Raw genomic sequence first — 12,204 nt, 5'->3', positions numbered from 1 at the left:
GTAGGCTATGCAAAATTTGATGAGGCAACCCCACATTAAAAAATGCCAAAAGGGTTTACTTTAGAATAAAATATTTTAAATATTTAACGGACAGAAACATTAAACTTTCTTGATTATATACTTCTGATATAAATTACTGAAAATCTGTAAAAAGAAAATACTTACAAAGTTGTTATTTGTATGTAAGCACATACTGAAAGATAGGAATACATAGATAGAAATGCTCCTAAGCTTAATTTAGTAAATCATACATCACATTAAAACAATATCCATTAATTTTTAGGCTTTGTTCAGTGTCTTACTGATAAATTTGAAAATTAGTAATATGATGTCCTTTATATAGGAAGATAAAGATTCATCATTTAGAATATACTATATTAGTTATTTTTCCAATCATTATATAGACTGTGAAAAGCCATTCATATACACATAGTATTTCTGTGACTAACAGCATAAGGGATGTTTGAATATAAGCACATACTGCACACAGCCTTAAATAATAAACATTTTTCTTTTTTAAAAAAAAAAGCACCAGTAAAACATCAACTCCATAATCCTGACTCTTTAATATCATGTGATAATAATCTACATTAACCAAAGCAGGAATCACAGAGTTAACAGATTTGGCTATTACTTTTTTTTTTAACATATTTATTTTTCCATAAGTTATTGGGGTACAGGTGGTATTCGGTTACATGAGTAAGTTCTTTAGTGGAGATTTGTGAGATTTTGGTGCACCCATCACCCAAGCAGTATACACTGCACCATATTTGTAGTCTTTTATCCCTCACCCCCTCCCTCTCTTCACCCCAAGTCCTCGAAGTCCATTGTATCATTCTAATGCCTCTGTGTCCTCATAGCTTAGCTCCCACAAAACAGTGAGAACGCACAATGGTCGGTTTTCCATTCTTGAGTTACTTCACTTAGAATAATAGTCTCCACTCGTTGGTTGATGGGCATTTATTTGGGTTGGTTCCATGACTTTGTATTTGTGAATTGTGCTGTTATAAACATGCGTGTTTGCAAGTGTCTTTTTCAAATAATGACTTCTTTTCCTCTGGGTAGATACCCAGTAGTGGGATTGCTGGATCAAATGGTAGTTCTGCTTTTAGTTCCTTAAGAAATCTCCACACTGTTTTCCATAATGGCTGTACTAGTTTACATTCCCACCAGCAGTGTAGAAGTGTTTCCTGATCACTGCATCCATGCCAACATCTATTGTTTATTGATTTCTGATTATGGCTGTTCTTGCAGGAGTAAGGTGGTATTGCATTGTGGTTTTGATTTGTATTTCCCTGGTCATTAGTGATGCTGAGCATTTTTTCATATGTTTCTTGGCCATTTGTTATATTTTCTTTTGAGAATTGTCTATTCATGTCTTTAGCCCACTTTTTGATGGGACTGTTTTTTTCTTACTGATTTGAGTAATATTAAACAATACTGATTCTACCCATTCATGAGCATGGGATGTGTTTCCATTTGTTTGTGTCATCTATGATTTCCTTCAGTAGTGTTTTGTAGTTTTTCTTGTAGAGGTCTTTGACTCCTCGGTTAGTTATATTCCTACGTATCTTACTTATTTACTTTTTGTTATTGTAAAAGGGGTTGAGTTCTTGACTTGATTCTCTGCTTGGTCGCTATGGGTGTATAGAACAGCTACTGATTTGTGTACATTAATCTTGTATCCGGAAACTTTGCTGAATTCGTTTACCAGTTCTAGGAGCTTTCTGGAGGAGTCCTTAGGGTTTTCATGGTAAACCATCATATTGTCAAACACTGACAGTCTGACTTCCTCTTTACCAATTTGGATGCTCTTTATTTCTTTCTCTTGTCTGACTGCTCTGGCTAGGACTCCCAGTACTATACTGAAGAGAAGTAGGGAGAGTAGGTATCCTTATCTTGTTCCAGTTCTCAGAGGAAATGCTTTCAACTTTTCCTCATTCAGTATTATGTTGGCTGTGGGTTTGTCATTGATGGCTTTTATTACATTATGGTACGTCCCTTGTATGCCGATTTTGCTGAGAGTTTTAATCATAAAGAATGCTGGATTTTGTTGAATGCTTTTTCTGCATCGATTGAGATAATCATGTGATTTTTGTTTTTAATTCTCTTTATGTGGTGAATCACATTTATTGACTTGTGTATGTTAAGCTATACCTGCATCCCTGGTATGAAACCCACTTGATCATAGTGGATTATCTTTTTGATATGTTGTTGGATTTGGTTAGCTAGTATTTTGTTAAGGATTTTAGCATCTATGTTCTTCAAGGGTATTGGTCTGTAGTTTTCTTTTCTGGTTATGTCCTTTCCTGATTTTGGTATTAGGGTAATGCTAGCTTCACATAATTAATTAGGAAGGGCTCCTTCTTTACCTTGTGGAATAGTATCAAAAGGATTGGTACCAATTCTTTGAATGTCTGGTAGAATTCTGCTGTGAATCTGTCTGGTCCTGGACTTCTCTTGTTGGTAATTTTTTAACTTACCATTTCAATCTCACTGCTTGTTATTGGTCTGTTCAAGGAATCCAATTCTTCCTGATGTAAGCAGCTAAGAGAGTTGTATCTTTCCAGGAATTTATCCATCTCTTCTTGGTTTTCTAGTTTATGTGCATAAAGTTGTTCACAGTAGCCTTGAATGATCTTTTGTAGTTCAGGAGTGTCAGCTGTAATATCTCCTGTTTTGTTTCTTAGTGAGGTCGTTTGGATTTTCTCCCTTCTTTTCTTGGTTAAACTTGCTAATGATCTATCAATTTTTTTATCTTTTCAAAGAATCAGCTTTTTGTTTCATTTATCTTTTTCATTGTTTTTGTTTCCATTTCATTTAGTTCTGCTCTGATCTTGGTTATTTCCCTTCTTTTGCTGGGTTTGGGTTTGGTTTGTTCTTGTTTCTCTAGTTCCTTGAAGTGTGACCTTGGAATGTCAGTTTGTGCTCTTTCAGTCTTTTTAGGGATTTAGGCATTTAGGGATTTAGGCATTTAGGGCTATGAACTTTCCTCTTAGCACTGCCTTTGCTGTATCCCAGAGGTTTTGGTAGGTTGTGTCATTATTGTTGTTCAATTCAAAGAATTTTTAAATTTCCATCTTGATTTCGTTTTTGACCCAATGCTCATTCAGGAGCAAGTTATTTAATTTCCATGTATTTGCATGGTTTTGAAGGTTCCTTTTGGAGTCGATTTCCAGTTTTATTCCACTGTGGTCTGAGAGAGTGGCTTGATATAATTTCAATTTTCTTAAATTTATTGAGGCTCGTTTTATGGCCTCAATTATATGGTCTATCTTGGAAAAAGTTGCAGGCACTGTTGAATAGAATGCATATTCTGTGGTTGTTGGATAAAATGTTCTGCATGTATCTGCTAAGTCCATTTGTTCCAAGGTACAAATTCATTGTTTCTTTGTTGACTTTGTCTTGATGACCTGCCTAGTGCCGTCAGTGGAGTACTGAAGTCCTCCACTATTATCATGTTGCTGTCTATCTCATTTCTTAGGTCTATTAGTAATTGTTTTATATATTTGGAAGCTCCAGTGTTAGGTGCATATGTTTAGGATTGTGATATTTTCCTGTTGGACAAGGCCTTTTACCATTATATAATGTCCCTCTTTAACTGCTGTTGCTTTAAAGTTTGTTTTGTCTGACATAAGAATAGCTTCCCCTGTTTGCTTTTGGTGTCCATTTGCATGAAATGCCTTTTTCCACCCCTTTACTTTCAGTTTATGTGAGTCCTTGTGTGTTAGGTGTTAGGTGAGTCTCCTGAAGGCAGCAAATAGTTTGTTGGTAAATTCTTATCCATTACGCCACTCTGTATCTTTTAAGTGGAACATTTAGGCCATTTACATTCAATGTCAGTATTGATATGTGAGGTACCACTGCATTCATCCAGCTCTTTGTTGCCTGTGTACCTTGTTTTTGCTTTTTAAGGTGTATTTTTGTTTTATAGGTCCTGTGCGATTTATTCTTTAAAGAGGTTCTGTTTTAATGTGTTTCCAGGATTTGTTTCAAGATTTAGACCTCCTTTTAGCAGTTCCTGTAGTGGTGGCTTGGTAATGGTGAATTCATGCAGCATTTGTTTTTCTGAAAAAGACTATCTTTCCTTTATATATGATGCTTAGCTTCGCTGGATACAAAATTCTTGGCTGATAATTGTTTTGTGTGAGGAGGCTGAAGATAGGGCTAATCCCTTCTAGCTTATAGGGTTTCTGCTCAGAAATCTGCTGTTAATCCAATAGGCTTTCCTTTATAAGTTAGTTACCTGGTGCTTCTGTCTCACAGCTCTTAAGATTCTTTTGTCTTAACTTTGGATAACCTGATGACAATCAGTGTGCCATGATCTTTTTGTGATGAATTTCCCAAGTGTTCTCTGTGCTTCTTGTATTTGGATGTCTAGGTTCCTAGCAAGGCTGGGGAAGTTTTCCTGGATGATTCCATCAAATATGTTTTCCAAGCTTGTAGAATTCTCTTCTTGCTCAGTAATACTGATTATTCTTAGGTTTGGTTGTTTAACATAATCCCAGACTTCTTGGAAACTTTGTTCATATTTTCTTATTCTTTTTTGTCTTTGTTGGATTGGATTAATTTGAAGACCTTATCTTTGAGCTCTGAATTTCTTTCTTATAATTGTTCAATTCTATTGTTGAGACTTTCCAGAGCATTTCACATTTCTATAAGTTTGTCCAAAGTTTCCTAAATTTTTTATTGTTTTTTAAGTATCTATTTTCCTTGAATATTTCTCCCTTCACTTCTTGTATTGTTTTTTGGATTTCCTTGCATTGGGCTTCACCTTTCTCTGGTGCCTCCCTGATTACCTAAATAACTCACCTCCTGAACTCCTTTTCAGGTAAATCAGGGATTTATTCTTGGTTTGGATCCACTGCTTGTGAACTAGTGTGATTTTTTTTGGGGGGGGGCGGTGTTAAAGAGCCTTGTTTTGTCATATTACCAGAGGTGGTTTTCTGGTTTCTTCTCATTTAGGTAGGCTCTGTCAGAGGGAAGGTCTAGGGCTGAAGGCTGTTGTTCAGATTCTTTTGTCCCACAGGGTGTTCCCTTGATGTAGTACTCTCTCCATTTTCCTATGGACGTGGCTTCCTGTGAGCCAAATTGCAGTGATTACTGTCTCTCTTCTGGGTCTAGCCACCCACTGAGTCTACCCGGCTCCAGGCTGGTACTGGGGGTTGTCTGCACAATATCACATCCTGTGATGTGAACCATCTATGGGTCTCTTCTCCGTAGATACCAGCACCTGTTCCAGTGGAGTTAGTGGGGGGTGGGGGGATGGGGGGTTGTGCAACGGACTCCATGAGGGTTCTTAGCTTTGGTGGTTTAATGCTCTATTTTAGTGCTGGTTGGCCTACTGCCAGGAGGTGGTGGTTTCCAGAGAGCATCAGCTGTAGTAGTGCAGAGAGGGACCAGCAATGGGCAGGGGCTTAGAACTCCCAAGATTATATACACTCTGTCTTCCGCTACTAGGGTGGGTAGGGAAGGACCATCAAGTGGGGGCAGGGCCAGGTATGTCTGAGCTCAGACTTTCCTTGGGTGGGTCTTGCTGTGGCTGCTGTTGGGGATTGGGGTGAGATTCCCAGGTCACTAGAGCTGTGTACCTAGGAGGATTATGGCTGCCTCTGCTGAGTCATGCAGGTTGTCAGGGAAGTGGGGAAAAGCTGGCAGTCATAGGCGTCACCCAGCTCTTATGCAAACCAAAGGGCCAGTCTCACTCCCACCGAGCCCCACAAGAGCCCCAAGTCTGTTTCCAGGTGGTGGGTAAGACAGGCTTGAAAACTTGCCCCAGGCTATCTGCCGCCCAGTTGCAAAAGAATAGGGCTTCGTTCTTCCCCCACCTGTTGAGTGTGCACTCCAGATTTGTGTCCTTCCCAGGAGGAGTCCCCAGGACTCCTCTGGCCAGGAGGCTTCTCACCCCATTAAAATTGTTACAAAGTTGAGCTAGAGATTTACTTCTCTCTGTGGAGTTTTGCCCCCTGCTCCTCTGGCCACCCTCCTGATGGATCCCTGTGGTGTCATGCAGGAATGGCCTGCTAGGGGATCCAGCGAGCTCCAGGGCCTTTCTGCTGCTTCCTCTACCCCTCTGAAATCTGGAAATAGCATGAATCTATCATCCATAAACTCATATTTTCATTCATGTTTGACAGAAAATCACAATGTTATAATGTCAAAACTGTGGAAAGTTATATAAGGCAACAGGGTGTAAAATGTAGAAAAGTGCTTATTATAAATAAAATATATAGTTCCAGCAAATTTGGTAATATGTTTAATTTGACTTTTAAAAATACATATTTTACATGACTTAAATATTCACTTAAAGTGTTTGTTTCCCAACTTGTACTCTATCAATTTAAATTATTCTGAAAGTAAACATGTAGCTATCTCAAAGTTTTATAGAACTTAAGGTTTGAGTTTTCATTCTTATCTTTCAAGATTAGTATTTCAGCTTAAAGTTTTTAGTTGCTTTCCTTGTTAATATTTCAGGTACAAAAGTTATATGTAACTAAAACATAAATAAGAGGTATTCCTCAAAACATGGTAGCAAGACTTTACAATCCCAACTCAAGATGATTTAGCATTTATATTCCAAAGAAACAGAGAACTCTTGGTTGCCAATGACAGAAAATCTAACCCAAACTGGCATAGGCAAAAAAGCAGTGTAATGGGTTATGGAACTGAAACCGTAGGATTAGAAATAGTTTTTAAAATAGCTGGATATTTATCAAACTATAAAATATGGTAGCAATTTCTGTACATATGTGTACCACTTAGTTGTATTTAAATGCACATACAATTATTTTGTATGTAAGTAGAATTCCACAACATAAATATACTGTCACTGCTATCTGTTCCTCTGTATATTCATTAATTAATCATATATTTTTTAGCTGCATATTTAACTTTCAAACAGTTCCTAATTATAAAAGTTTCACAACATTTTCTACTAGATATATATATAGGCCTCAAAATACACCATCAGGACTCAGTTTCTCTCCCTCCATCCTCTCAGTCCTACTTTCTGATATTTTGGTCTTCTCAGCTCCATGTGATGTGTGAGGCTGTGGTGCTCGAAGCTGCAATAGCTATCTTTCAGTGGAAGTACCCTGATATATACTCATCCAATCTCAACCAATCACTGTGTTGAAGGAGATAAAGCATGCTGATTGCTTAGGCACAGGTCACATAAATCACCTCTGAATTGGTGGAGGTAGCCCTACTCTAAGAGCAGGAAAGGGAAAGATTCTTCAAAGAAAAATGAAGGGAGGTTTTTCAGAAGGTCAGGAGTACATGCCTAGTACAAATTACCTCCTTTCATAATAAAGATAATATTAATAAACAGCAACAACTAAAAATATGCTTTAAGTTGTTTTCATTTTGCTAAAATACATCAACAATTTCTTGAAAATAGTACTGTTCATTAGATTTTCATTACTGTTTTCTTCTGATGTCATGACTTAAATAAACTTTTATTTCCTCTTTCTTAAATTCTCTCTACAGTGTTAACTGAAATTTAGGGTTCTGGCAGCTGTGGCTATAAAAAAGTAATCATAATAAGATATTGCCAAACAGCTAGGGATTAAGACCAATTTTTTCAAGAGAATTGTACTAGTCCAGTTCTTGGTCACAAAGAATGGAAGTGATTTCTGGTTAAGTTAAGCAGGAAACAATTCGGATGGCACACAAAATGATGAAGCTGAAGAAACAGACTTGGGAAACAAGATGGCACTAAGGAAGGTTAGGAAGCCAGAACTGCAACCAAAATCATGCTGGAAAAAAAGACAGCCTAGGAAGCCTCTGCTGAGGATGTGGCACCACCACCACTGCTGGTACCAGTATCTCCACTGGTATGAGACACTGGATGCTGCTCTAGCCACTAGAGGCTGGGGTGGGAGGACTGCTTGAGCCTGGGAGTTGGAAACCACTAGAAGAATAAATTCTAAACTGTTGCTATGTCTTTGCATCACTTTTCCTAGATGTGAAGTCTCATGCAGAGATTTCCAACTAGTTGATGGAAACTCTAGCTGTCACAGGAGGTCATATGCCCCAAACTCTAGCTGTCACAGGAGTTATGAGAGGAACTATCTGCCCCACTTTGGCTTCCACAGAGGGAAGTGGAACCTAAGGCACTCAGAATAAACCCGAACATACAATGAGCCATCAATAAATTTTTTATTCTTGTAAAACACTGTTTAAGCAATTACGTGGCAAATGTTGTTTTCACAGTGATATTATGTGTCTGATAGCACAACCTTCATTAATAACAAACATATGGGCTGGGTGCAGTGGCTTATGCCTATAATCCCAGAACTTTGGAAGGCCAAGGTGGGTGAATTGCTTGAACTCACAAGTTCACGACTAGCCTGGGCAACATGGAGAAACCCCCTCTCTACAAAAAAATACAAAGATTAGTCAAGTGTGGTGGTGCGCACCTGCAGTCTCAGCTACTCAGGAGGCTGAGGTGGGAGGATTGCTTGAGCCAGGAGGTGGAAGCTGAGCCAAGATCGTGCCACTGCACTCCAACCTGGAGGATGATAGAGCCAGACCTTGTCAAAAAAAAAAAAAAAAAAGAGAGAGAGAAAGAAGGAAGGAAGGAAAAAGAAGAAAAGAAAGAAAGAAAGAAGAAAGAAAGAGAAAAACCATGTGCTCACTTACTTCAGTAGCATATATACTAAAATTGGAAAGACACAGGGAAGATTAGCATGGCCCCTGCACAAATTTGTGAAGTGTTCCATTTTTTTCAAATAAAATAAAAACTATTAAAAAGAAACACAAGGAAGATATTCCTAATATCACACAATTGTTGGGAGAACAGAGGCAAAAACTGATTACTCTAAATCAAACTTATTAGCTCTAATTTTAGCAAAAAAAAATTCCATGCCCGCCACCCCCAGTGTATTCCGCCTGTAGAACATACTTTAAGTCAAGTGGACTTGATAAGGCAAAAACAATAAACCTAAGAGGTAATCAAAGCTTGTCCCTTAGGAGTTGATCATGACAGGTCATAGACAAGTTATTTTCCTCTCCATCATGAGTGCTAATTGGTCAAATAAAATCAGTCACTAACTGCAAAGTAGGTACCAATGTTCATCTAGGTTAGTTTCCATTATAGTTACTGGAAACTAACAGAGTAAACCTTCTGTTGTAAACTGACGTAATGATCTTTTAGGTCACCCTTAAAGATTCCTGTCCAGATCTGAATCTATATACTTGAAAAAGAAAAGCTGTCACTTGGTTCCTATATTACCAAACTGCTTCTGTGATTACAGGGTAAAGTCCCTTATTATTCTCTCAGAATTCTACCCAAGAGACATGGCTATAACTTAACTAAAATAAAGTGGAAGGTATAAAGAAAGTACTTTAAAAAAACACTGTTTACAACATAAAGTTATTTAAGTATAAATACTTGGAATTCAGCAATTTTATTTATAATAATGTTTGGTTAAAAAAAGAATTTAATTACCATACTATGCTTTCTCAACTCAGTTAAACACAAACTATATTCATTTCCAAATTTCCGTTGGATATTTAAATTAGAATATACTACAAATATATTACATGTAAATGTTAATATATGAAGTAATTTAGAGAATGTTAATACATGAAGTAATTTATAGATCATTTAACCTACTTTGTAGCAGTAGTCCAAATCACTCTTCTTTGTTACAGCCATATATAGATAGGTTGCTGATTTTTTTTTTACATCAATATCTTTACACTAAAATATCTTCAGAAATTACCTCTAATACTATTTACCAATCCATCAAATATGGTAGCAATCTCTATACATATGTATACCATTCAATTATATTTAAATGCATATACAATTATTATTTTGCATATAAATAAAATTCACAAAACAAATACACTGCCAGTGCTATCTATTCCTTTGTATGTTCATTAATTTATCATACATTTTAGTTAAACATTTGGCTTTCAGATAGTTCCTAATTATCAGTTTCATAACACTTCATTTATTCTACAGCATTAGGAGCTGAAAAGGGTCTAATATATTCAGGAAGAAAACACTTTCTGGGGTCTCTTTTGAACACATGTATTCCCATACTGTTTTTAAAGTTTTTTGTTTTGATTTTTAGAAACTTGATTCATTTGTCTATTATTATTATTTACTTTAGGATATACACTGAGTAGTACTCAATAAATAATGTGATTTGATTAAAAGTGCCATAAGAAACAAAATACTCAGCTTCCTAGTATTTGAAATTATTATATATTTCTAGTTATTTTTAAAGCAAAAAGCAGAGGACAATAATGGAAAAGTATATATGTTGTGCGCCTATGATGCATTACGGGCTACAGTGCTTAATAACTCTAGTGGAATCACTAATAGTTTTTCCTCCACTTAAAATTCATTATGCTGCTAAGGAAGAGAAACTCCAATAAGGCCAAGGACACAACTGATGCACTGAACTGGGAAAAGCTACAGTTGTTAATTTATTCAGTCATTTCTTCAACAAATATTTCTTGAGCTCCCCTCTCCAGTCCTATAACCAGTGGGATCCCTAATCTCTAGAAGCCAACATTAAAAGGCACAGGGAGAATGACAAATACATTATTACAAATGTGACAAGTGCTGTGAAGAGAAGGTATGAAGTAGGAGAACTCAGCCAGTTCAGGTCAAGGTAAACCTCCTTCAGAAGATCACATCTGATAACTGAACAGTTAGGTGGGAGGAGTTGAGGAAGGCAGAGAGTGTTTGCCAGTTAAAGGATAGAACCTGCAAAAACCCAGAGAAGGAGAATATTAACTGTATTTCATGAAATGAAAAAAGTGCTTAGAGCTAGAAAGGAGAGGTAGAATTGTGCAAATATAATGTTAGGGATATGAGACTATCAGAAGGTAATGGGAAAGCTGTTAAGTGCGGAAGTGAAACAAATTTACAAAAGCAGTTTGGGGTTATGGGAGCAGAAGCTGTATTGGAATGGGCTAAAGACAATGAAAATAAACAATTTGTTTAAAAAGTTTGACTGCGGGGTGAGAAACAGAGTTGCAGCTGAACCAATAAGTTGATTAATTTGTTACCTTCATTCGATGCTTGGATTTATTTGAACATGTTTAAACGTTGACAGTAAAAAGTCTACAGGGAGAAAGATAATGAAGATGGAGGAAAGAAAAATTCCTCAGATGATTAAAAGGGGTCGAACCCAGACCTCGGGAAATCATAGGTAACCATTAGCCCAATGTGTTATTTTCTCCAAAAATGCTTGATGGCAGTAAAGTCAGGTAACATTCATCCAGGGTCAGAGTTCTTGCTGGTTGGTACAGAGAAGACTAATGGGAAAAGAACTTGCAGACACTGAAATGAGAGTAAAGTGATTAGAGTCTAAGATAAGAAGATAATGAAAATAGTAAGGGTCTAATAAAGATATCTCAATGTAGTCAGAGGAGGAAGCAATCAGAGGCAAGATGTATTTGTTATTTACCAGTTGTAAAATTTGTAATCAAGCCTCAAAACATAGCTCTTTGTTGACAGAGGTCAACGCAAGAGCTAAGGAGGTCAAGGAATTTTTCCACCAGAAATGCCCTCTTTGCATAGGACCCTTATCCTTTTGCTATGTTTTGTTCTCAGAGAACTCCACGCAATAAGACAGAATGGAATTCCTCCCTACTTCCCCACCCTAACTCCCACCCATTCCCACAAACTTTAAAACGCCAAGGAGAAAGCAGGGTGGCATCGGAGAAAAAGGAAAACCAAGAAATAGACTGCTTGACCCTGCTTTTGTTTTTTCAAGCTTTTTTGTAATACACAGACCCCTTTGTTCAATCAATATCTTACACAGAAATACAAATGGTAAAACAGAAAAGTATAGCTGCTCTGCTAGAAGTAGGACCTGAGGTTCTGTTAAATGCCCCTTGTCTTTGTCCTTCCCACATACTTATATCTAGAAGACACCTAGGACTCAGAGCACAACTGACCATTTTTGTTCAAACTGAACAAAAAAGTAAAAATTCTATGCTTTCTTAAGACATACATTGTAGTTTGGGTCATTGTGGATCACATAGGTTAAGACAATATAAAGATCTATGGGCACAAAGCTCTAAGAAATAACGAGGAACTTGTACTTATATCTCCCTTTCTATACTTAGCAGTAGGACTTGTTCATCTTTGGGAAGAAACCTGTATGTGCCAAAACTTTCATCACACATTTTGTATAACTGCCTTCTATTCTTTCAAAATTCTTGTCAGGAAGTCAT

General features: G+C 37.0%; 1 protein-coding gene and 1 pseudogene across 4 annotated transcripts in view; one reads left to right on the top strand and one right to left on the bottom strand.

Annotated features, from left to right (window-relative positions):
- COMMD10 (COMM domain containing 10) overlaps positions 1–12,204 on the bottom strand; it is a 203,363-nt gene that overhangs the window by 96,107 nt on the left and 95,052 nt on the right. The window contains exons 6-7 of one of the 4 annotated variants that reach the window (XR_008955604.2): positions 11,032–11,305; positions 2,854–10,726 (exon numbers count right to left, since the gene is read on the bottom strand). The exons of 2 other annotated variants lie outside the window; for them this stretch is intronic. Coding sequence is in view for 1 of the 2 variants with exons in the window: in XM_063604598.1 (XP_063460668.1) it covers positions 11,240–11,305 (66 nt within the window). In the remaining variant the exon portion in view is untranslated. Of the gene's footprint in view, positions 1–2,853; positions 11,306–12,204 lie in introns of those variants that run through there. One more of the 4 variants, XM_063604598.1, reaches the window with a different exon arrangement.
- Positions 8,632–8,729, top strand: LOC112439912 (U6 spliceosomal RNA; annotated as a pseudogene).

This window comes from Pan paniscus, chromosome 4 (genome assembly GCF_029289425.2).
Source record: "Pan paniscus chromosome 4, NHGRI_mPanPan1-v2.0_pri, whole genome shotgun sequence".
NCBI classification, from domain to species: Eukaryota; Metazoa; Chordata; class Mammalia; order Primates; family Hominidae; genus Pan; species Pan paniscus.
This window is presented reverse-complemented; position numbering and strand designations above follow the sequence as displayed.